This window comes from Paramacrobiotus metropolitanus, unplaced genomic scaffold, assembly GCF_019649055.1.
Source record: "Paramacrobiotus metropolitanus isolate TYO unplaced genomic scaffold, Prichtersi_v1.0 Parri_scaffold0000047, whole genome shotgun sequence".
NCBI classification, from domain to species: domain Eukaryota; kingdom Metazoa; phylum Tardigrada; class Eutardigrada; order Parachela; family Macrobiotidae; genus Paramacrobiotus; species Paramacrobiotus metropolitanus.
Window position 1 is genome coordinate 762,990 of NW_026570267.1, and position 23,847 is coordinate 786,836.

The 23,847-nt window shown below is 39.2% G+C and overlaps 5 protein-coding genes across 5 annotated transcripts; 2 read left to right on the top strand and 3 right to left on the bottom strand.

Moving 5' to 3' along the window:
* Positions 1-5: 5 nt before the first annotated feature.
* On the bottom strand, positions 6-1,036 carry LOC129591652 (40S ribosomal protein S20-like). Its single transcript, XM_055487390.1, has 3 exons — positions 899-1,036; positions 667-781; positions 6-295 (listed from the first exon to the last, which is right to left on the bottom strand). The coding sequence occupies exons 1-3, from the start codon at positions 905-907 to the stop codon at positions 39-41; spliced, it is 381 nt and encodes a 126-aa protein (XP_055343365.1). The 5' UTR covers positions 908-1,036; the 3' UTR covers positions 6-38.
* A 209-nt stretch (positions 1,037-1,245) lies between these two features.
* On the top strand, positions 1,246-5,186 carry LOC129591641 (NAD-dependent protein deacetylase sirtuin-1-like). The gene is given in 10 exon segments (XM_055487379.1): positions 1,246-1,646; positions 1,889-2,152; positions 2,155-2,303; positions 2,762-2,914; positions 3,067-3,214; positions 3,296-3,375; positions 3,451-3,637; positions 3,866-3,952; positions 4,238-4,444; positions 4,597-5,186. Coding segments are annotated over 10 exon segments (1,599 nt in total). The 5' UTR covers positions 1,246-1,531; the 3' UTR covers positions 4,806-5,186.
* A 1,233-nt stretch (positions 5,187-6,419) lies between these two features.
* On the bottom strand, positions 6,420-14,416 carry LOC129591642 (tachykinin-like peptides receptor 99D). Its single transcript, XM_055487380.1, has 7 exons — positions 13,159-14,416; positions 12,107-12,306; positions 11,837-12,000; positions 10,013-10,143; positions 9,711-9,776; positions 7,351-7,380; positions 6,420-7,245 (listed from the first exon to the last, which is right to left on the bottom strand). The coding sequence occupies exons 1-7, from the start codon at positions 13,581-13,583 to the stop codon at positions 7,008-7,010; spliced, it is 1,254 nt and encodes a 417-aa protein (XP_055343355.1). The 5' UTR covers positions 13,584-14,416; the 3' UTR covers positions 6,420-7,007.
* A 1,373-nt stretch (positions 14,417-15,789) lies between these two features.
* On the bottom strand, positions 15,790-17,322 carry LOC129591650 (uncharacterized). Its single transcript, XM_055487388.1, has 3 exons — positions 16,833-17,322; positions 16,271-16,520; positions 15,790-16,105 (listed from the first exon to the last, which is right to left on the bottom strand). Exons 1-3 carry the CDS (start codon positions 16,984-16,986, stop codon positions 16,009-16,011), a joined length of 501 nt encoding a protein of 166 aa, XP_055343363.1. The 5' UTR covers positions 16,987-17,322; the 3' UTR covers positions 15,790-16,008.
* Positions 17,323-18,002: 680 nt separating this feature from the next.
* LOC129591640 (ovochymase-2-like) lies at positions 18,003-23,847 on the top strand. Its single transcript, XM_055487378.1, has 17 exons — positions 18,003-18,208; positions 18,652-18,785; positions 18,980-19,127; positions 19,309-19,395; positions 19,779-19,800; positions 19,870-20,119; positions 20,380-20,455; positions 20,560-20,633; positions 21,040-21,100; positions 21,246-21,329; positions 21,451-21,581; positions 21,900-21,983; positions 22,071-22,114; positions 22,182-22,374; positions 22,687-22,994; positions 23,228-23,317; positions 23,501-23,847. The coding sequence occupies exons 1-17, from the start codon at positions 18,154-18,156 to the stop codon at positions 23,580-23,582; spliced, it is 1,923 nt and encodes a 640-aa protein (XP_055343353.1). The 5' UTR covers positions 18,003-18,153; the 3' UTR covers positions 23,583-23,847.

A 23,847-nucleotide genomic window follows, 5' to 3' on the forward strand; every position in this document is an offset into this window, starting at 1 on the left:
AAATGACGGCTTCTGAAAATTTATTTAGTGCTCATACTCTACTTTCCTTCGATCGACACCTCCACTTCTACACCAGCCTCAATAGAAAAGGAAGTGATTTGTTTAACAGTTTCAGGGACGCTAAACAGATCGATTACTCGCTTATGTATGCGCATCTGGAAGCGATCCCATGTCTTGGATCCTTCACCGCACGGTGTTTTCCGGGTTGTGATGCGGAGAATTTTCGTCGGGATGCGGACTGGGCCCTTGGTTCGTACGCGCTTCTCCTTCGATTTCTGAATGAATTCCGTGCATACTGCAAAGAAAATGTCCACGCTCAGAACCATTTCACCGCATCACCGTTGATCAAATAATACAATCACAGCAATACCGTACGCCCATTAAAAATGAGGGTCTGCAATAAAATTTTAATTACCAACTGAAAACCGAGCGCGATAAATTTCTATGTCGAAATTCAACCAAGAAATGAAACTACCAGTTTAAATGAGGATTCCGTCAAACACATTATCACGTGACAAAAAATCTGAAAGCAATAATGTGATGAATAAAAACTACTATTTCTCCGCTCATACAGTAAATCATCGAAGTGAAATGGAATATCGACAACGAAACCAGACTTCAGGCGAACAAAATTCGACAAGAAATAACAAGTTACAAGTACCGTACCTTTCTCGAGCGCGGCTACATCCGTAGAGGTAAGAGTGATTCGGATCTTCCTAACATCCGCGTGCTCGGTATGTTCCTTCCCCTCCTTGGTATCATCGTAAACCTGGGTCTGAGTCTGCAAAACCCGGATGCTCGTGAAACCATCAAGAACCCACCAAGAACCCTCAGAGCCTCCATAATATAATCATGCGACGACATTCCTGGGCGCAGTTTTTCACTTAGTTAGACTTACCGCTGCCATTGTATTAAAAGTGGTATCTCAAGTTCTTGGGGGAAAACAAGAAAGTCCAGAAAATATTCAACGACCCAACTAAAATGGATTTCTCATTTCCACATATACCACGATCCAAGATCCAAGAAGCAAACTAACTGTACTGTACGATTGCGACGTACGCGTGTTATAGGTGGCGTACGTCGTAGACGTACGCGTACCCGTATTGCAAAGTGCAAAAATTGCAAAAATTAATATGGGACTTGCAGACTTGTCGACACGCTTACCTCCCTGAAAGGCACTTTCCTACCTGTCTTGATTTTCGAATATGCTGTCCTGGACTGGACGCGTAATGAGATCTCCGTGAGTCCAGAATCAGTAGCTGGTATTCTTCCCTTTGATCCTTTTTAGGCAGTTTGAGTCTTGACACTTTGAAATGCGCCGTTCTTTTAAGTTTAACTTTGGTTTCTGCTCCCACTAGTAACACCTACAATCAGAAACTGTCTCCGCTTTCAGTGCGCTGTTGAATGTTTGAGAGATGTCAGTTTGAGCTGACTAGCTTAGAACACTGACTGATTTTGTGATATTTATGATAATTTATCGTTAGTCAGTGGTGGTAGCGTTTGTTACAGCTGCCGCTGTAATTTTACAACGATGAGTTCTTCGTCCGAACAAAATGGAGGAGATAGTACTGCTGCGATTCGGGAACAACCAGACCATTACACACCTACGTGCCCCGAGCATGTTGCAGAATCACCACGTGCCAAAGGTTTGTGATTCGTCTGTAATTCTGTATACGTCGATCATTGCAGCTCTCATGGCACTTTTAGCAGTACAGCTAACAGTCGATATTTAGAATCATTTTCATTGGTGTGATAAATGTAATGTGGAAAAAAACTGCATCGTTTAAGACGTTGGTGGACCAAGAAGCGATCCGCGTTGCATGAAGCTTAAAAGTGTACAGAAATCTGGAAAATAGCATTAAATTTCATGACATCTGTGCTTTTGTAGACCTTTCAGACACCACGAATCCTTGTTGCGAAACGTCAAACTGCACGTGCGCGCTACCTGGCAGTTCCGCGCAGTCGACCCATAACGATGGGACTCTCGGAGCAAACGAGCCGCCCAGTACGGAGTCGGGCAGTTCGGAGGAGTCCAGCTCGGACGACGAAGAAGACGCCATCAGCGTCACACATCTCTACCGTCTCATGACGTCCGGCTCCAATCCCCGCGAAGTGGTTAAACGTCTGCTGGATGTACCCGAGTCGGAGCATGCCTTCTGGATGAATGCCATGATCGGGATTTGTGGCGACTGCTGTTTGAGACGGTGTCCAAACGACAGAAACTCCGTCAGTACAATACACTGCACGATGCTGTGCAGCTGATTAAGAAATCCAAGAAGATCATCGTCCTCACTGGAGCAGGGGTTAGTGGCAGATTACGTATCTAGGTTCAGGTATTTCGCATTTAACGGGATTGTAGATTTTTTTGCGAGTGATTTTGGAGATTATTTTTGTAGACCAGAGAATTTTTAAAAATTATGTTCAACTGATTTTCTTAAACGTAGATTTCATTGAGTGCTTAAGTGTTTGAATTAGTACGGTACTCATACATAATACTCGTACAAATGAATACAGTGGTAAAAAACCGTTGGAGCACAAATTCAGTTAACAGATTGAAGACTGATTTTTTTGCCTTAAAATAAGGTTAAGCTTTATAATTATTTGCAGTGACTAGGTGAATAGAAAATTAATTTTAACGAATTATAAGTACGGATTAGGTTCTCTCGGTTGCTTTGCACATGTACTAATGTACTACACATGTATTTTTTGAGTTCCGTTATGGTTTCGTGTATGTTGACTACTTTTTATATTTACGGATCAGATTTCTGTCAGCTGTGGAATACCGGATTTCCGGTCTCCGAACGGAATTTATGCCCAGCTCAAACAGGAATTTCCGCAGCTCGGTGATCCCTCTCATATGTTTAATATCCATTTCTTCCGCAATGATCCCCAGCCGTTTTTCACGTTCGCGAAGGTGATAAATTGACCTGATCATGATGTACTATTGTACTGTAGTCGTACATTGTATCAGCAAATATTGTAACTGCATACTGATATAACGAAATACCAATGGCGACTTTAGTTTATGCTTAAAACTTCGCGCTAAATAAGAGGGTTTTATTGTAGGAATTATATCCAGGGCAATTTCAGCCGTCCGTAACACATAGATTCATCAAGGCTATTGAAGATCAAGGAAAATTACTACGGAATTACTCTCAGAATATTGATACTTTGGAGACACTTTGTGGAATTAATAATGTTGTGCTTTGCCACGGTAGCGTTGAGCAGTTTGCTGTTATGTGAACCGGTACATAATTATAAATTTATACATCACAGTTACTATTTTTATTTCTAGGTTCTTTTGCTCAGGCTACATGCCTTACGTGTGGCCATCAGGTTGATGCGGACTTCATTAAAGCTGATGTTCTTGCTGGTGTAAGTGTTATTGTGCATGACTTAGTATGATGATGATTATGAGATGAAATGATATTTATTATTCTGATAATTTAGCGGATACCAAAATGCATCCAGTGCCCAGAACCCGGACCACTCTCCATATATAAGCCGAATATCGTCTTTTTTGGGGAAGATCTGCCTGCGGCATACTACCAGGCCGTAGAAGTGGATAAGAGGGACTGTGACTTGTTGATTGTTATCGGGACATCACTAAAGGTCCATCCGGTAGCTTCCATTCCACGTACGTATTGGAAGTGACGCTAATCTTCGTGTACGCTGTCTGTCTATTCCTGTGTAATCGTTGCCTCGTTGGTGTTTTAAATACGTAAATTTTTAAACATTGTAGTTGTCAACCTTGCAGTTTTAATTACAATAGCATTCGAAATATGAATTTACTATACATTTTAGCGCAACTTTATAAATTTGGTTTGTTATTGAATGGGCGGAACATTTTGTGACCTTTCTTTAGGCAACATTGCCAGTGTTCCGCAAATCGTCATCAATAGAGAGCCAGTGTTGGACCATTTGTTTGACATTGAATTATTGGGAGATGCAGGTATGTGTGTTGTAAAGGAACTTCGATAATGTGATTCACAGGAATAGAGCTGATTTGTTCCCTTCAGTGTTGCTGTAACCACTGCTTCATGTTGCAAATCGTTTGTCATAAGATAGCGCGTGTTATTTTGGGAGCTATGAAATTCTGTCCCACTTCGAACAACACAGACGGCTACGTTGTTTAAGTTTAACCTGCTTAGCATTTGTTAAAAGCATTTCTATCTTATGGACATATCGGGTTTGCATCCATTAATTAAGCCTGGTTTGGTGTGAATCTTGGTTACAGACGTGATTACTCAACAGCTGTCATACATGCTTGACTGGAAGAGCCATATCAATCAAAATTTCCGACCGCTACACGAGATTAGCCGGGATGCGGCTCGTGAGCAATATCGTATTGCGCGCAATCCAGATCCCATGACACCGGAAGATTTTAATACGTGCATTCTGCGGGAGATGTATGAGTCGCGCAATTTAGGCGCATGGCTGCCAGGTATACAGACGTAAACAGTTGACACAACAGGGCGACTGGATTAAGATTAGTCTCCCTGTTTATTTATTCATCGCCAGTGCGCGGCGCGATCGCTGCTTGTATAGGAAGAGTGTTGTGAAACGGTGTTTTTGTTTTCTGATCCATTTGGATAGAAAGTCGGGATGCGTACATGTTTGTGCCGCCCAGTCGTTATATTTTCCCTGGGGCATTGGTATTAGAAAAAGATCGCGAGCCAGGAATACGTCGACTGGGAGATCCATTTGCTGCCTCATCGTCCTCCTCCTCATCGGAATCGGAGGAGGAAAGTGCCGAAAGGGACAGAATTGCTGAGAAAAAAGAACCCTCCCTAATGCACCAGTAAGGGAACCGTGAAAATGACAGTCGACCTGAATAGACCATGCTAAATGAGTGGCGGGTCATTTTCGCCTGTGCGTGACCATTGGAACGCCTTTTTTGCTTCCCATTTAATGCGGTTTTTATTGAGTGGAAAGTTTATTATCGAGTGTACTGCTTGTATTCTTATCTGTTGTTGTGTTTTTAAAGGGTTTTTTGTATTTTGAGTGTCTGTTAAACGTAATCGATCTCCAAACGATATTTTTCTCAGACAAATTACGTTATTTCTTTATTTTTGCATGCTCCCGGTTGTTATTTTTAAATATGATAGTCTATTACGGATATGTAAATGTAGAAAAACTTGGAATTGTCTTTGCTGTTGTTAAGCTAATAAACATTTTTCCGTCAATTTCGTATTGCATAAAATGTCCTTGTATTGGGTTGACAAAGCAGATTTGAAATCTCATTTGGCCTACGAATATTTGATTGATGCGATGCTAATGGGGCGATAAAATGACACGCTGCGGTTTCTTCGCCGGCTTATGCGATGAATTGGAAAACCAGACACAAAAAGCTTCGCTCATAAATGGATGTATTGCATAACACTCACGTGGCGGTGGGGATAATAAGTATTTTCAGTGATTGACAAATCGGTTCTTATATAGAAAGGATCATCGGTACATAAACCGGAAGATAAAAGTTTGGACACTGTGTTCTGCGATGGCTTGCTGCTGTACGACTGTGCATTGTGGTCTTCAAAATTGCAAAATTAATATTCATGGGTTCATGTTCATTAATAAAATGTTTCAAAATCCAGCTAAAATATCAAACGTTCGTTGCTAAAAAAACTATAAAGGCGTTCAGACATTTCTGTAACGTGTATAGCGGCATCTTTATTTTGGCGGAAGATTAGCAGCAAAAATTACCTGCGAATTTGTTGAATTGTCATACATATGTATATCGAAATGCATAGCAATCCAATTTAATGCTTGCTAAATTCAAGTAGCATAATTATTTATTTTTCACACCGTACCGGCGAAAGTTTTTTTTCACGTGCAGGTTGTCAGGTTCACACTTTATTCATCTTGCATTTTAATTCAATTTTGTATTTTCAAACCTTGATACAAGATTTAAAACTAAGCTTCGTTCCCGAAAAGACAGTTGTAAAATAACGATAAAACTTAAAGTGTACTTAATGACTGCTTGCAGAAACACGGCTGTCTAAATAAATTTCTAATCGAAATTGTTGTCTCGATGTTAGCAAAATTGCTTTATGGTGGTCATTAAAAGCCGCCACTGACGTTTTCACTATTTCAATGTGCATGGAGTTTTTTACAAATCGTTACTGATTGTGCAAAGCGCAGTCGTGGGCATTGAATGGGTAAATTTGCGCAGGAGACTGTGGCTGGTGTTGAGTAAACTAGTTAAGCCGCGTGTTAAAATAATCAATGAGGAATCTTAGAAAAGGATCGCGATGAGATTAAGCACCTAAATCTCTTAAAATGCGACCCGGCTCAGCGTATATTGCTTCTGAAATGCGTCTCGACGTATCTTTTCAAAATACAAGAAGGAAAATCTGTCAAAAAAGAAGCATTTCATTTTCTTTCCTATGCCAATCAAACAGCCGCAACTCACATGACAACAACCGCGCTGTATGATATAATCACGTTTTCATTTGGGAGAAATGTCACCACCGAGAGCTCTGCATTGGGCCGATCTGAGACGTCACACACAAAGATCGACACATTGGCCATCGCAAAGGATTTCCTCTCGGTAACACTTTCTCAATTGCCGCCGCTGCGGCCAACACCACGACAGACACAAATCCTCTTTAGCGATAAAAATATTTATGGTAATACAATTTCCTTCGAGTTTTTTGAGCAAGTGGATTTTGCTGTTTGAAATGGAAATCGTCAAGCAACTTCAAACTTCCGCACACAACAGACGACTGACAGTTAATGACGTACAACAGCGACATGGCGCAATGTATTCGCCAATCTCCATCCACGGGGAGGCGTGGTCAATATGGGTGCACGCGGCAAAGCCAGCGAACAATAAAGCTGCAGTGGTCAATGTGATTGTCAGCCGCGTGGTGAGTGGTTGTTGTCTTTGGTGCATATATATTTTTTCATCCCGCGCGCGCACCCGCAATGGTCGTTGAAGGTGCTGGTTTGTGATTTTTTCCCCGGCACTTCTTCACACCGAGAGGCGAGTGGATATGTTTGATAATTTAGTGGGCAGATAAACTGCTCCTAGGGATTGCCAGCAAGTGCGTCCCATTCTGTCTCGTATTACCATGCAAATTTAAGGCAATTGAACTGTTCCTGTTCGGTGTTGTTGTGGCGTTGTATTCAGGACAGTAGGAGCTGATGCGATCACGAAAATGGTAGTTACTGGTGCTGGTGGCGGCGGTCGTTTGGTTGCGATTAAGTGATTGACTGGGGGACCAATCGATACACGGCAGCCACCTGCACAACACATAAAAGTATCGGTATGTGCAGATATAGGAACAAGTACGGTGCATATAAATATTCCTGCCGTGAAGCTGCCGGCACTGATGACCTCTCGCTCACCTGAAGATCTGGCGGAATCCTTGGCGAAATCTACAGTCAAAACAAAAATACAAAAAGGTGTATTGTGTTGCATTCAATCATACGGAATTACTACTATTGCAGGACAAAATTAGCCCGTTTCCGGTTGATTGACGGGTGTGGTTGCCACACTGCGCGGCAACAAACAAGAAGATCTCCTAACCTTGCAATTATCGGCTGCTGTTAAGTACAACTTGCCGGTTTTAATTTAAAGCAAGTTGTGCCAGTACTGCACTGGAATACAAGTTTGTTTATGATGAAGAGCTTTTGATAATGTAATTACAAACATAAACTTTTAAAGGAAAATTTTGCAATCAAGCGGAAAAAGCATTGACATATCCATAAGCAGAAAAATTTTCATAATCCTACCGAGTAGTAAATCCTAACTTTAAACGCCTGCAGCCTTGCACTGCAATTTCGACGTTTAAGTTTTTGTTCTATTCAGAAGAAGCGTCTGTTATGAGCATTCAGTGTCATTATCCACGCCGGGAATTAATTAGTATGGTGCACTTAGTGCACTTTCAGAAATTATGCTCGGATTAAAAGATATTGCACAGGTACATGGACAAATAAAACACCACTTGTTACTAATTTTACTTTGTAGCGCGAAAAAAGTTCTTCCAAAAATCCGTGGAAATTATAGGTACAACTTTTCATTGTCAACAAGTGCAAATTAATGCAGATTGTGCCGACGTAGATTTATTATAGCTCAGCGCATTATACTGTCTGGTCATGCATGGATGCTCGGCAATTTTATTTAGTCCCCAATTCCGTCTGCAATTGAAATCCCTTTGCCATTGAAGCATTGTTAGGGCGGTGGAAATTGGAAACGATTTGTAATAAGTTTCCCTCTGTGGCGGTAGCGTACAGCTGTTCTTTCGAACCAGCGGTTTTCCTAACCTCAACGCACTGTGATGACAGTTTCCGATATCGAATCAATACCAGAATATCTTAATGGAAATCAATAACTTTTATTTGCAAATATTTGTATTAAACGGTTTGGAAGTTAATAAACTATCTCTACTAATCCAGACTGCTTCAGTCGATTTACGTTCAGCAACCGGTAAGATGCGGTTCGTTAAGAAATGGCGCTGTTCTATTGTAAACCAGGTTACGGTAATCGTCGTTTTTGCATGAATCCAAATGAGGCGATCGTTACAGTTTGTTATGCCGACTATATGACGCATGCTTGTACTCAACAACCTTAATTCTGACAGACACAACTTCATTTATTTTATTATAAAGAATTCTGAGGTCAATACGTTCAATAATCGGCAGTAAGTCAGTAATAGTGCGTACTGTAGTTGAAAGCGTGAAATTTAATGTGCATAATATTAATTTTTCTATTATGCAGAATATTATCAATTACTTATTATGCTAAACTACAATACTACTCTGTGTACCACTGAACTTATTAATCTTTCTAAATAATGTCATTAGCTCTTTTTACATATTATTACTTAGTTTTCAGTTAATTTAAAAATAGTTTTAATACTCTAAATAACCGGCTAGTACAATGCGCTGGCGCACCAATCCGCAATCACGCGATTAGTGTTTGCGGAGTATTATGGTAACTGGGGAGCATAAAATCAAGTGTATTTACGTAGTAATATGCATTAAAGCTGGTGTGCCATCAGAACGTGACAGCGAAGGATCCCAGATTGCGGAAATCATTAGAGGTTTATTCATGGAAAAAAATATAGGGGCAAACGCTAATTAACCCTTACATTCCCAAAATTTAAATGAGCAAAGTGATCAGACGAATACAAAAGACCAAGTCTTAGTTTTTGCCGAATGGGGCAAAACAATCCTTAACTTTAAGCAACTTTAACTTTATGGGGCAACTTTAAGCTTAAGCAACGTTGTTGTTGTCTCGCAGCTGTGTTTCCTGCTGGAAATTCAAAATAAATTATGTACTTTAGTCCCAAAATTTTCAGTGGGAGTTTTATAAGTTAACTGTTTCCGTTTCAAGCAGGTGCTCTGATTATCTGAAAATTATATCCCAATGATTATTTTAAAAGTTTTGTTCACGGACATCTAACTGCAACAGCTATGGTTGAATAATTATTGTGAGCCATTTGTAATTTTGCCAAGCCTGAATGTACTGCAGAACAGAAGTTTAGGGCGGCAGATAACACTTCTGTGTTTGGTTTTCCCGACAGATTGCTCGGTTTATAAATCAACCGGAAGCGGTACAACTGGAGCATCGTTGTCGAAATAACTTGACAGAATAGCTGCATCCTTTAACGCACTGTTTCCGAATGTGTAAATAAATATTCACTAAATAAACTACACACTTTTACTCTCACATCCACACATAGATTTCGAAATGAAGACCTTACTTGTTGTTGAGAATGATATAAATGATAGGATTGTAGATGGAATTGGACATGGCCAGAACGTACGCACTGAAGCAAAAAAGTACGCGTTAATGCCATTTATACTGCTGTTGCTGTACGAGGAGAAAATTGGAGAAAGTTAAGCAGATGAAAAGATAGCAGAATCCTGTCGGGAGCAAAAAAAACTAAATTACAACAGCGGCCTATGTAGTCACTCAAATCACTTTGCGGCGATTGCCCGATATTCTCTGGAAGTTTTTTTCTGCCAATCTCCTGATCACTGACATGCGGGATTATGTAATTACCTTGTAAAGACATGAGCCATATTCTTGAGCCGGCGTATACAGGGATTGATGCTGGTCACGACGAACCAGATGTGGTACGGCGCCCAGTTAATCATAAAGGTTATCATAACCCAGATGAGGACTTTCACCAACTGGAAATTTGAAAGGAATTATAATATGATTCAATCAAGATACATAACATTATAGCGCGTCGGCAAAATATTGCAGATTTTCTATTGGAAGCAAACGTGTTATCTCAACTGTTAGCATTGTATATGCAGCTGATAAACATAGTCATACATACAAAGTTTTTTTTAATTTCAAAACTTCCGACCTTTGACATTTTTGGATTGCAGACCTGAATGGATTACTTTCAGCAATTAATTTAACAACAAAATCTGTTAACAGTTCATCCTTTTAATCTAATGAAGGAACGGGAGTTTCTATCAGAATCTGTATTTGCATCAACACTATTTTGATTACTAATCCAATGTTTTGTTTTACTTAACAAACTCAGCGTTTGAATAAAACTTTTCTTGCACCACTGTATCAGTACTTAGTACAAAAAGTTACTATATAATTCAACTAATAAGTTACTATATAATTCACGTCTACTTTTTAAGCATTTGACAGGACATGGTCATAATATTCAGCTTTTGAGAATTACTATCAAAAAAGCACACTTTTTTTTGCATCTTCTACGTTCATAGGCGTAAGCTGTGCAGTGTAATTAATTTTACGAAATAAAATTAAGGTTGGACGTAAAAAACAACAGGCGGGCAAGTAGTATGTAAATGCATAATTTAAAAATGAGAGAGGGGAGATTTAGCAATCAATAAACAAAGTATGGGATTGTATAGTCTTGCTCTCTGGTTCTAACATACCATTGAAATTGCCCTTTTACAAAAAATGATGTTATGTACTGTATGATAATGAATTAATACAAAAAATTTAAGTAAAAAACTGTTGATTAATAATCGAACAATTATGAACGATTCTGTCAAAAATAAAGTTCATATAAGAACAATAATCGTGTTAATCTAAATCCAGTTTTAAGGAACACTAATCGCGCGCAAAGGATGTACCTATATGCGGAAAAGTCCAACTCGACAGGTGCAACACTTTATAAGAGCAATATTAAAAATTTAGCAAAATCTGTAAGGCCGTGTAACTGGCGCAGCGGCGGTGGCTGAAATGCCCATTAAACAAACAAACTGACAGTATCTGATTTCATTCTTTCAATCGCTCGGTTTGTCAGACTAATTTGTGAGCGCGCATTTATTCCTGGATGCAAGTGGTAAATTTAAAATCTATCCTTTAGTTTCCTGCTCACAGTATACATCGTACATGCCTGCAATTTGATCAGCCGTTCTGACAGCGTTAGCTTTCATTGCTGCTGCATTTGCAGTTGTCATAAATATACTCGTATTTACTACAATTCTACAAATTACCATTCTGAACGTTTTACGCCTGACCACGGTTTTTTAGCGTAGTTCAACAAAAGATGCTTTTTATTACAATTATCATGTAATGCTGATTATGTAAATCATCAATCGTGGTAATCATAATTTACACTAATTAAAATTTTGGCTAATATTTTGTGGTGCTTACACTCGATTCATCGTTGCATTGCAGCAGTGTAAAGAGATTTTATTTCGCATAAATCAGATCAGCAATAAGCGACTTGGTAAGAAGTGATAACAGCTGAACTAACTGATTAACTGACAACCAGAATAATTAGAAACCACCTAACACCTGTAGTTTAACAGTATCCCTGACCTTTGCGAAGGTTATGATGTTCAACCGGATGTCGATACATACGTACTGGGATACTCTTTGACATACCTTTCGTTTACTTTTGATCTGCTCCATTTGAGCCACTGTCGCTTCCCCGATACTTTTGCTCCCCCAAAGCTCTTGAGCGACTCTCCCGTAGCACAACGTAAGGGAAATGAGGGGAACAAAATACGTTATTACCATATAGAAGGACTGATAGATTAACAAGGTATCTGAAAACGATGATAGAAAATGTCAGCACTTTACGGCCATATGCACACGTACTCAGGGAAATGGGCTAATATCATACAGGATATGCAGTTCCTTACGCGGTTTTACCTTTTTGAGCAGCCCATTCGGTCTCATCTTCCCATTGTAAAAAGCACACCATATTCGTTGTATTTTGGATGTGATCAATTTTATTGTACATCAACTGCGGGAGTGAGAACATTCCGGACACAAACCAAATAATCCCGATTATGACGTACGCTGTCATTCGGCCCATCCGTGGACGCATCGGATGGACAATTGCAATGTATCTGTCATTAATGATAATTTTGTATACAATGTATGATAATCAGTTAATCATATTATAGTATGGTCTGCAACCATGGATGTAAATTTACAGATTATAATACATGAAGTTTGGGCTAAATTACCAAAGCGCAGTTTTAATAGTGACTCTGCTTTGTTCAAATTCGGTGTCGTAATTCCAGTTAGAATTAATAGAATTTAAGCTTAATAAAAAAAAAGGAATTCAAAACCCAAGAACAAAAATCCCGCTGAAGTAAAGGATGAAAATATTAAATGCCATAAAAACAGGAAGTTTGGGGAGCTTGACTGACAGAATAAACCGGATAAGATCGTATTGTTTTGCATACTGATGATCATATTCTAAGGAAATCTACACCATTATGACTGAATATTATAAAAATAACTGCATACAATCTTTGAAAATTAGGGCAGACATCAGCAGCCTTGATTTAAACAGCAATTTTAAACGATATTATTTGTAAAAAAGTAGCAAATTTAACGTAGTTAATGTAACCATGAAAGCTTAACGCGCGGTATATGGAGTTATAACATAAAAAAGCAAAAAATGTAGTGTAAATTTTCGGTTTTCTGGCTATTTCACAGTTCTGCTTCGAAGCTAGTTAAGGAGACTGGAAAGGTTACAAACATATTACTCTTTTATTTTCCCCGCCTGACTAAGCGTTAGCTGAACTTTTGACATTTAACGCAACTTCCAAAGCCATTATAATTTTTAAAGTTAAGTATGTTAATTATACCCACATGTGAATATTGTCGGAACAGCTTAGGGATTATATTTAGCATAAGTACACATTATCTGTATATGCCTTGACATTTGGACAGCGAAAAACAAACCTCACCTGTCAATGCTGATACACATCATAGTTAGCACGGAAGCGACAACGGTTGACGAGGCGATGAAATTCACCACCGTACACAGAAACTGGCCGAAAATCCAGTTTTGCTGCAGGATAAAGTAACTACTGAGTGGCACATTAATTACACAGGATAGCAGATCGGCTACCGCTAAATTGGCAATGAAAAAATTGGTAATCGTCCGCATGCGACGATAGTACAGACAGATCCAGATCACACCGGTATTCCCAATAGCCCCGACAATGGTAATCATTGCACAGGCTGTACCGTAAGCATATTGCCAGGGTTCGGATAATTCATAATCAGCTGATGAATTACTCGGCTCCTCGTTAAAGTAATCCGAACACTGTGCACTGACCGCCGCCGTAACATTATTGGTTACAGTAGTATTGTCGGGTATGGTAAACATTTTGCAACCAGAGAAGTTGCGTTGCGATGCGAGAGATGGCGGTTAAAGTGAGCTGGACTGTGTCAATACTTGAAAAAGTTATACGATCATACAATGGAGAAAAATGTCCAAAACTCATTACGCACTATTCCATTCCGCGAGCGCGGCACACATATACACGCAGGGCGGTGGCTTATGCGCAGCGCCGGAAGATGATCGTTTCTTGTGTTCATCAATTACACAAAGACACTAATGTCCAACAGCGAATGTCATATTCCGTGGTCAATAAATTTTACGGGCATTTTAAAATCGGCAGTATAAATGAAACGTCGGCCGACGATCGAGAGTGGAGAGAGGGAGAAAAACTTGGCCAACGCATCGCATATATATCCCTAGCTCCGTGAGTGTGCCTTCACTTCTGCATCAGGCTACGATTTTATAAAATGCACACAGACGCTCCATCGACCGCCAAAAGCATTGGTAATTAGTATTAGGGGCAATTTCGTCCTATATGCCGCGGATGCGCAATGGTGTGGCCCCGCTCTTTTTCGCCCGTTGTACCCGGTCCACGATGTCAGACGGCATCGACCAAGCGATAATTCATCCGGCGGTCGTTAAATGCAAAGACTATCCACAGCCCATGCTAAACACATTATGCTATTTATTCTATGGCGACTTTTATGTACAGAGCGATAATCCGGCATTTGAAAATTTTCGGGCTATGATCGCCGATGCAACCCCTGAGTCGTTGGATGAGAGAAGAAAAAAACAACAGTGACGAGCATTAATCACTGGAGACTTCCGGCACATTTCCCATTCTCGGCTGATATATGGCACTCAGCACTATATATGTGCCATTGCCGGCACAGTAGTAACTGCACCACCGGTAACACGCTGTGTGCGGCTATAAAGCGTGCACAGAGGCGGAACGGATGTGCATTGATTGGCCGGACGCCGGTTATGCAGTAGCTGGCCGATACGGATATAACTAATGCACTGGCGGCGTTGTTTTCCTTTTGAGGCATCCATCAAAACATTCAGTTAGCCGACATTGATCCCAACTGTTCTCGGATGAAAATCGGTTAGATCGAAAAAAGCTACTATACGTACTTGGGATAATTAATTGTAATTGTCACTTCCGGTTACACTGGTGGCGACAGGAAGCGTAATCGGCAGTTTCGTTTACAGTTTACGCCGATCAACCGGATTATCTGAGGTTTTGTAAAATCAGTTTCTGGTATGTTTTTGATACCGGAAACAAATTGTTTTGAGATAATATAATTCAAGGTGAAATATTATGAATGGAAGTAATTAATGCAGTTTGTTTGGCAAAAGGCTACAAATTCTTATGTGTTTTGTGTGCAGGTCTTTGATTGAAATACTGATGAAAGATCATGAATACAGCATGAGTTTACTCCGCATTACGCACGTCAACGCTTTCTGCGGCAACATCATTCGTGAAACGGCGCGGCGCGATATCGCACACTGCCGTTGTACTGACAATTTAAATCATCAAGTCCCGAGTTTTACTACTGAAAACCTCGTTGGTATTCATGGGGTTAAGTGTTTAGATTAAATCAAACGCTATTCCGATGGGATGGATAATGTACTTGATAAACAAACATAAGACCTTATACCGGCACCAGCATCGCCGCTTACGCATATAAATGGCGTAAAGAAGCACGGATATATCCATCCGTCGACGTAAAATGCCCGCTGATTGTATACGTTAGCCAAACCACAAAGTTCAGGATGTCCAAAAGATTAATGACCCAATAATTTATAGTTTCTCGTCAAATGAAACCCAGTAATACTGACATCATTACCAAAATCTAAACTGTTGGCTAAAACTATAAAGCTTTTAAAATTATCAGAAAAGCAGCAAATCTGGGCCTCTAGCTGTAGCTAAGTATTTATTAATTTATAACAACAGCAATAAAGTCAACATCTTCTTGGGGTGTATATGAAATAAAACCGTCGTAATTAATAAAATACTATTACTGGGTAAAAAAAAATGTCTGGATGAGCAATTTAATGTAGCAAGTATAGGTAAATGCAGTGCTAAGGTTGCAATATACTCAGGAACTCATTTATATCCACCTTATCCCCATTCGGTATAAACAGTTTCTTAATAGTTAGATTAAACTCTGCATGGTATCTGTTTTTAAACGTTTTTCTTTGAATCTGGTCCGTCATACCCTGATCATGATATTTCATTAATGTGATTTATTAGATTCGTTTTTACCTATTGGCAGCAGAATATCTTCTGTATGTGGATTAAGGGAAACCCAGTTTACGGAAAGGTCAACCAACAGCGCCAATTGCATACAATGAGCCGACAGAATCTCTATGATATAAAACCTCCTTGTACTGTTTTTGTTATACGAGTACGTATTTTAGGCAACAAAAAATCCACTGAACTGAAGAGCACTTTGAAGATATTGAATTAACTACGCAGCCAAAACCGCAGCGTATTGTTACGATTTTGAACAGCGGTCCATCTTCCTCCTAGACAGTCCGTCAAGACTCCTGGTCCGCACATTCTGAAAGCTGACTCATTAATTTTCCAAAGAAATGCTTATAGTTTTGCCACATATTTTAATATGATGCATCGGCACCAAAAAATTATTCGTCATATTAAGATTATAAATAAGCTGCTACAATAAATTACAGTGTTTAATCTGCTACAGATACCTTTGCCCACTTACGTTCCATTGCAAAAGCGTCCAAAATAGTGGATTTTCCCGTCAGAATATTCCCCTTCCCCATGATACTGTCCGTCCAACATTTCGCCTTTATAATGAACATTCATTAACGGCCATACATGCAAGCAGATCGGTCCAGACAGCTTATTATTTTTCCAGTGTCCACTGTAAAGGTGTCCGTCAAAGGTCACATATTTACCAACTCCGTTGCGCATTAGACGGTTGTCCAGATCTGATGCAGAATATTCGCCAACTATATGAAAGCGAATAAGATTGCAAAACAGTTAGTGCGTAGTGATAAACCAGGTAGTTGATAAATTTTTATCTGCTTAATTAAAAGCACTTTTCAATAAAATGTTTTTGCAAGCACAGAGGTTCGGACAACAGGTAATTCTACATACTTTCCTGTCGTCAACTTTTAGCAGTAATACTGCATTTACATATAGTGCTATTGTACGAACAAAAACTGTGCGTCCATTCACTTTCGGTCTAACTGACTTCTCGCAAATAAATTAAAATTTCCTGTGGTTATACAAAAGCTAGACCTGCTTAATGCATGTTATACCGTAGCGATCCCCGTTTTCATACTCCACTGTGGCAAATAAAGGATGCTGCAAATCCAGTGTAACCTGAATCCCGTCAGGAATAGCAGGATCTGTGATTTGTGGGTCAGGAGTCTGATTCGCGCTTTTAGGTTTGATTTTGTCTTTTTTGTCCATGATTTTATTTTACAGTTATGAGTTAGGCTTAGTTTTTGCTTTTGATTCCAAATAAAAGTAAGATTATTTCACTGCGCATTTCAACTTGCACATACAGGCGCTGCAATCGTAAGGAAGAATAAATAAAATCCAAACCTTATAAGGGCACTTCTAAATTTTCGTCATGACTGTACACAGCGCTATATAAAAAGCGATGCTTAATCATACGGTATTGTGGTGCTTAATATAAGTATTATGATTTATCCGTTAATTGCAGATAAAGCCAACTGAGGGATTTCTTACTCACACTTACAATAAGCATTTCTACTTATGCATTACGCATGTCCCTGCAATATATCGGTTACCGCTTTCATATATCTACATTTTAGTGTGGACTTACTAAAACTTTTGATTTACTATGGTAACCTTTGTAACTGTTGTCCGGCAAAGGCTGTTAGAAACAATCATCATCAGTTCATCTTGTATGCAATGCCGCAGAAATACCGTAAATTTGAAATATGTCGCGAAAAGTTTGAAGTTTTAACTCTAGATTATATGGTTAAAAATAATTTCAATAAACTTAAATCAATTAGTATTTTACTGGACTTGGTATCACATTGCCCTGTATAAAACCGACGTCAATAACCACATGCAAAGGGTTTTGCAGTTGCCAGTAACAGCTGACAAACCGCTGTTTATTATTATTATTCGTCTTTTGACGTTCTTTCTACGGCATTAACTTTGTTAGCAACACAATAAAAATGTTCAGTTTTAGTATCAATAACTGTATCTTCGAATTCTACTCTCCACAACATATTACGACATAAACGGGTACTCACTGACACCTGCTCTGGACATTTTTAATTCGAAACAATGCTTATCGTATTAATTAGCTTTCTGGTAAGTGCAATACAATGCAAGCTGCTTCAACTGATAGGAGTTTTATAATCTTGATTGTTTTTATCCTATACACCCAGATAAGACATGTGTGAACAATAGCCGATATTACACAATATAACAAAACTGGATATCAAATTGTGTAGTTCGAAAAATGCACGCCACTAACGATGCGTTTTAAGTCAGAGGCCATTCTGCGTAACATCTCTAATATAAAGTACACGGTTAAAAATTTTTTAAAACTGGGTAGTTTAGATACTGTTAAGCTTGGATTCGTGAAAATCTGATACCATGATTAAGAGGATACTGTTGTGTTTGGGACTATTGCATGCGGCTGCCGGACAAGGTAAGCGGACCGCGGAATTAAGCAATTCCACGAAGAAATACAAAAATGTTTTACGTTAAGTACAAAAAACGAGTATGCAAGTTGTATGTGTCTACCTAATGTGCCTTTTTATATTTTCTGTTTACACATATGTATATGCATCAAACTTTTGTGCAAACTTATTTACAAAAATTTGCTCCTCCTAATAAAGAAAAAAATTACAGGTGCAACTGCATCGGTATATTGTAATTTGTAAGTTAAGTAAGGAATCGCTATTTTTTACACTGCAATAAACGCGCACAGTAGTTGTTCTAAAAAGTGCTTGATCTCTTTACTAACTTAATATTAGAAGCACTTCGATTCCAGGACAACTTATCGTATAACAAGCTATAAGTACATCTTATACACATTTTCATAGTGATTGCAGCCTTAACACTAATTATTACTTATTATGCTGGCTGCAGATGGCTGCAAAGCCCCGGCATTTCTATCGGCAGCAGGCGGTTCCATCGAAACGCCATATTACGCTTATCCGACAATGGGCGGATATCCCAACAATCTTAGATGCCGTTGGGTAATCAGGAATCCAGCCAACAATGTGAGTTCTTTGGTTCGCTTAACCCGTTTCTAGACTTGCGTCCAGTGCTGACTGTTGATGAAGTAAGGGCATTTGGTACGCTCACTGAGCCTCACTCGTATGCATACGCAAGGGCCCATTAGAGTTTCACTATTCAAAGACTATTTCGACTTACCTTGACCTTTACCGAAAATCTCGCTTTGTCATTTTTCCAGAATATCTCAATTTCATTTGCCGAATCCTTCTGGCTGGAGCCAACAAGTGGATGCTCCTATGACAGAATCGTGTTTTTCAATGGAGAACGCACTGGAGCAGTAACTTGCATGCAGGCTTTAGGCGACACCGAAGCGCAATTCAACACTGGTATGCAACGTTTCTGGGTGATATCAGTTTACTAGTAAACAGCTGCAAGTTTTGCAATAAAATATGCGCCATAAACACCAAAGAATAAATTGTTAATTCAGTTTATCGGTGCAGTAGTCTCTTTTCAATGAGAAAAAAATAGTAAGAACTCAGAAGTAAACTGCCCGTTTCTGTTTTACAGGACCGTTGTGCGGTGCGGTCGCACCGGCTCCTTTTGTTATTGGGAAAAGGCCGGGTGATACGACCAGCGTTTTCACGGTTGAAGTCTGTAAGAAATTTTTCATACTCTTACTGCTGGACTGTATCAGTAATATTATGTATACAATACACTGTAGTGTATTACGTGTATTGCGTAATATTAGTTTATACAGATATATACTCAAGCGTTTTTATGATAATTCGCTGATTTCTGACCTTTTGTCTAGGATATATGTAATGGTTGTATAATCTACAGGATATAAATGGAAAATAAGGCACAGATATTGAATAACACTTATAGCAAAACTAAATAGAAAAATTTAGTAAACGACAAATAGGCAGACATGTACAAGTCATGATCATATAATTTATTGGAAAAAGGTTCAAACATTCGACCGTGGAATAACGTTCAACAACCGTGATCTATAAAACTTAATGTTTTACTGTATGTAGGTACGGATGGCTCTCAAACTGGGTAAGATACATTCTGCAAAGTTCTAACCAGTGGCCTAAGCTCTATTTTTCTGACTGGAAACATGTGTAGCCAAGGTTTCCATATGAATTTCAATGCCACCAATGACGCGGCCACTGCACCTTTGCTCGGAACCACAACACTTCCCCCGGTGACCGGACCAACAAGTCCTCCGATCCCGTTGCAGGCGCATTTTCACTTGACCCTGGACGAGCAGCTCAACAGAACAGTCTATATAACTTCACCGGGTCACCCTGGAAATTATCCAAATTACGCCAATTATTCCTGGACCATTTCTACGGAATCCAATAGCTATATCCAAGTACATCACTAACCAATAGAAGTAGTACTGAAGTACTGTTACAGACATTTAGGCGGATTTAGGCGCTAAGATATTTGATTAAAACAATATTATATTAATAAAATGGATCAAAAATAATAAAGTCAAATCAACATTAAAATGTACGAACTTACAGTGCTTACAGTGATTGTTTCTAAAGAGAATATTTGCAGTAAATACGTATAGATACAACATGAACAGTTTTAAAAAAAGTGGATGAGTTTTAATTTAACTACCCACAGGTCACAGCGGAGGCGTTCAGCCTGGAATATAACTCCCAGTGCGGTTACGACAGCCTGACCATTGTAGATCCAAAAAGTTAGTAATACAAATACTGCCGTATATTGAATTACTGCTGTAAAACTGTAAATGAAAAACTTGTACCGTGAACTTGAAGTTTTAAAAACAACTTATTCTTCCAGAAAGCGACGAAGTTGTAGGCGTTTTCTGTGGAAACGATGGTCCTATCGAAATTAAATCTTCTGGAAATGAGCTGGTAAATGTGAATTTGTGATCATACTCTACTGAGTATATGTGGGGCATCTGAAATTAACGTTTTTCAAAAGTCATGGTTTGCAGTTGGTTCAACTACAAAATTGTTGTTACTACACATATACGTATTTTTACTGATACTCTGCAAACTTTGATCCTGATGCTGCTACTGATAGTTTGCATTAGTTTATTTAGAAAATAATATTATGCAAAACAGCTAACGTACCTTTACATGTGTGCATATATTTCTGAATGAAACATGCGCTCCGAGTATCAGTGTAATGCGTGTATCTGTATTATTATAATATTATAACAATATCTAAATGTTACTGAAATATACTCGTACAATAATCAGAGCCACTTGCATGCATAATATAGTCACGGATTTGGTGTGACGACGTCTTTTGTAGCGACTTTACTTTAAAACCGATGGATCGGGGACGTACGCTGGATTTCGACTACGAGTTGAATGTGAGTGTTACCATTTTATTTAGGTTATAAGTTTATTCTTTCAGTTTACTTTTTAATAACTCCAACAGGTTTAAATTTTGTATGAACAAGTTATATTACAGCATACATTAACACATTCCACCCAGTCTTTACATTGTTTTTGTAGTGACAAAATGCAAAGCTGGCGAGTCCTCGTGTCCCAACGATCCCAGCGGCACCACTTGTTTTTCGCCGGATATGCTGTGCGACGGTAATTTCTATCGAAATGGGCAATAAAATAAATATATTTTTATGGCATCGAAATTTGTGTTACTATCCAGAATACCGTTAATTGCCCTTTTAAGCAGTTGTACAGTGTTATTTCTATTTAGGCAAAGGAGATTGTCCTAATAATGAAGACGAGAACTGTCCTCTGACATGCGGTAATCCAGCAGTTCAGCCATGGTTAAGCACCAGGTTTGCCGAAGGGATGGTGCAGTCCAGAATTGTGGGCGGAATTGAGGTAACAGCATCATAAATAAAATTTCACCGGGATATTTTTATCTGTCTATACGTACCGGTAAGTAAGTTTAAGTTTGTCAAAATTGTAGTCGCAAAGAACGCATTCATGTAATAAAACTACAGTTCTATGTGTTACTTATCTCATACGTGCATCCGCGCTCAAAAAATTCATAAAGGCATGAAAGTAATTTTGATATACAGAGCAAACTGTAGTAGTCAATCTTGGAATTATTCTCACGTATTCGTGATTCCACACCAGTCGTAAAGAGCATGTTACGAATCTCGTGAATAACTATGGCAGTCGTAATTATCATTACAGGCTCGGCCGCACAGTTATCCTTGGCACGTGGCAGTGTTCCCCGATCACAGCAACGCTCGCGGAGTGCTTTGTGGAGGCACCATTGTAAACATATTTTTTGATGTAGTCTTTGACATTTTCTCATTGATAATGCTCCCAAAGTAATGAGTTATTTCAGTAAAATTTTTGCAGATTGACCACCATTTTGTGCTGACCAGTGCCCAGTGCTGTGTCAAGTAATTCGTTTTGCATCTGATTTTGTGTAAGTGCTGGCTTTTTTACGACGATTCTTCACAATTGCAGCTATGCAAATAATCCCGCAACGGGTCTGCACATTGGAGTGGGCGAGCATAACATTCTGGCCTCCCGCGAGCCACATGCGATCAACTACACCATCCAGCAAGCCTTCCTACATCCTCGATATGCCCAGGGTCCTTCTACAAACCAGCCGTTAAATAATCCATCCTATGATTACTGTTTATTGAAAACTAAATTGGTAAATAACTTCCTTTCAAGCGGCACTTATTACGAAAAAACAGTTTTGCATATATGGGTACTTAAACAAAAAATAATAAGTACAAACAAAATAGATAAGTAATTTTTATACTTATTTGCATCATTGAAAAAGGATCGTATATAATACTGTTTTACGCCGACATTATTGGTGTGACTAACTACATATAACTGCAGAAGCACCAGAAAAGTTATAATTATACAGTCAGATATCAATTATTCTAATGCTGATACTTCGTGAGTCCGCTTTAGATTTAAATAAAATAGTTATAATATTAGTTAAATGCTTTTCCAGCCAATTTTCTTCAATGACCATGTGGCTCCAGTCTGCCTGGGTATGATGGAATACCCCGAGAATACTCGCTGTTACCTGTCTGGATGGGGAGCGGTCTCACGATCGCCAGGATCATATCCAAATGTTCCTCTGGTATCAGAAGAGTGGAGCCCAACCCTGCGCCAGGTCGACCTGCGTGTGGTCAGCGCAGCACGCTGTCGGTCCCTGTTTGCCCAGCAAGCAGTACCAGATTTCAGTGATCAGATGCACAATATGACGAATGTTATTGGACAGGAAAACATGTGCGCCGGTACTCCTGGTAAAGGAGGGTAAGTGACACCGTCAACGCCCAAATACTGCGTTATATCTTTTCGAATCCGTCGGTAGTTGTATAGCTACTGCAAAACCGCCTACAGAGTTCCTAAAATACTGGCAATGGCCTTTAACAAAATAAATTTACTTCGGGAGGCTGTAGATCTAGCGCACTGGGAAAATTAACGTGAAACGTCCCCCTGCTTATAAGCGATAATTCAACGAAGGTCTTAGATTTAGTGTGTTTTAGGTGCTTTGGAGATGTTGGTGGTGCTTTGGTATGCCAAAGTCCAAGTGATCCCCAAACCTGGCAAGCAGTGGGCATCTTTAGCTCTCGATAGTAAGTTTTCCCACTAATTCCAGAGCCAATTTGACCACGAGCAAAATTCGTATGACTGTACCAGTACTTGCACATCTGGTGATTGTGTCGTATCACTGGCACGACATCATTAAAATTTGAAGTGGCTGTACTATTAATTTTGTGTTGCGGGGGAAATGGTACTAGCGTATATGCATTTTTTAGTGGGTGCGGTGATACATTGCCTTCGATCTTCTCAAAGGTATCGTCGGCCGTGGAATGGATTTCCTCGGTGATGTTTTCATAATCATAACAGAGTTTCCAGTAATTTAACAGTCTTGATAAATTGCGTCCGTTCGTGTACTTTACTTGATGTGCAATTTAGGAATGGCTTTGCTGCTTGACTGTAACAAAAAGGAAAACTCGAGATACGTCTGATCTAGCAGTTGCTGGTAGAATGACCGTGTTTGCTTTATAAATGTTCATGTTAATTATGCACTTTATACAAAGAATATGCACTGGAGTCTAGATGTTACAGGACGCAGAAAAACAAATCACAACGACAAACATGA

Coding starts and splice junctions, on each gene's coding strand:
- LOC129591652 (XM_055487390.1), bottom strand. Junction 296..666: donor TGTAGCCGCGCTCGAGAAAG/GTACGGTACTTG, acceptor TTTTCTTTGCAG/TATGCACGGAATTCATTCAG.
- LOC129591642 (XM_055487380.1), bottom strand. CDS start 13,583: ATGTTTACCATACCCGACAATACTACTGTAACCAATAATGTTACGGCG. Junction 12,307..13,158: donor ATGTGTATCAGCATTGACAG/GTGAGGTTTGTT, acceptor CATTAATGACAG/ATACATTGCAATTGTCCATC. Junction 7,246..7,350: donor GGATTCCGCCAGATCTTCAG/GTGAGCGAGAGG, acceptor TGTGTTGTGCAG/GTGGCTGCCGTGTATCGATT.
- LOC129591650 (XM_055487388.1), bottom strand. CDS start 16,986: ATGGACAAAAAAGACAAAATCAAACCTAAAAGCGCGAATCAGACTCCT. Junction 16,521..16,832: donor TGAAAACGGGGATCGCTACG/GTATAACATGCA, acceptor GCTTTCATATAG/TTGGCGAATATTCTGCATCA. Junction 16,106..16,270: donor GGACGCTTTTGCAATGGAAC/GTAAGTGGGCAA, acceptor GTCAGCTTTCAG/AATGTGCGGACCAGGAGTCT.
- LOC129591640 (XM_055487378.1), top strand. CDS start 18,154: ATGATTAAGAGGATACTGTTGTGTTTGGGACTATTGCATGCGGCTGCC. Junction 18,786..18,979: donor TCAGGAATCCAGCCAACAAT/GTGAGTTCTTTG, acceptor TCATTTTTCCAG/AATATCTCAATTTCATTTGC. Junction 20,634..21,039: donor AATCTTCTGGAAATGAGCTG/GTAAATGTGAAT, acceptor CGTCTTTTGTAG/CGACTTTACTTTAAAACCGA.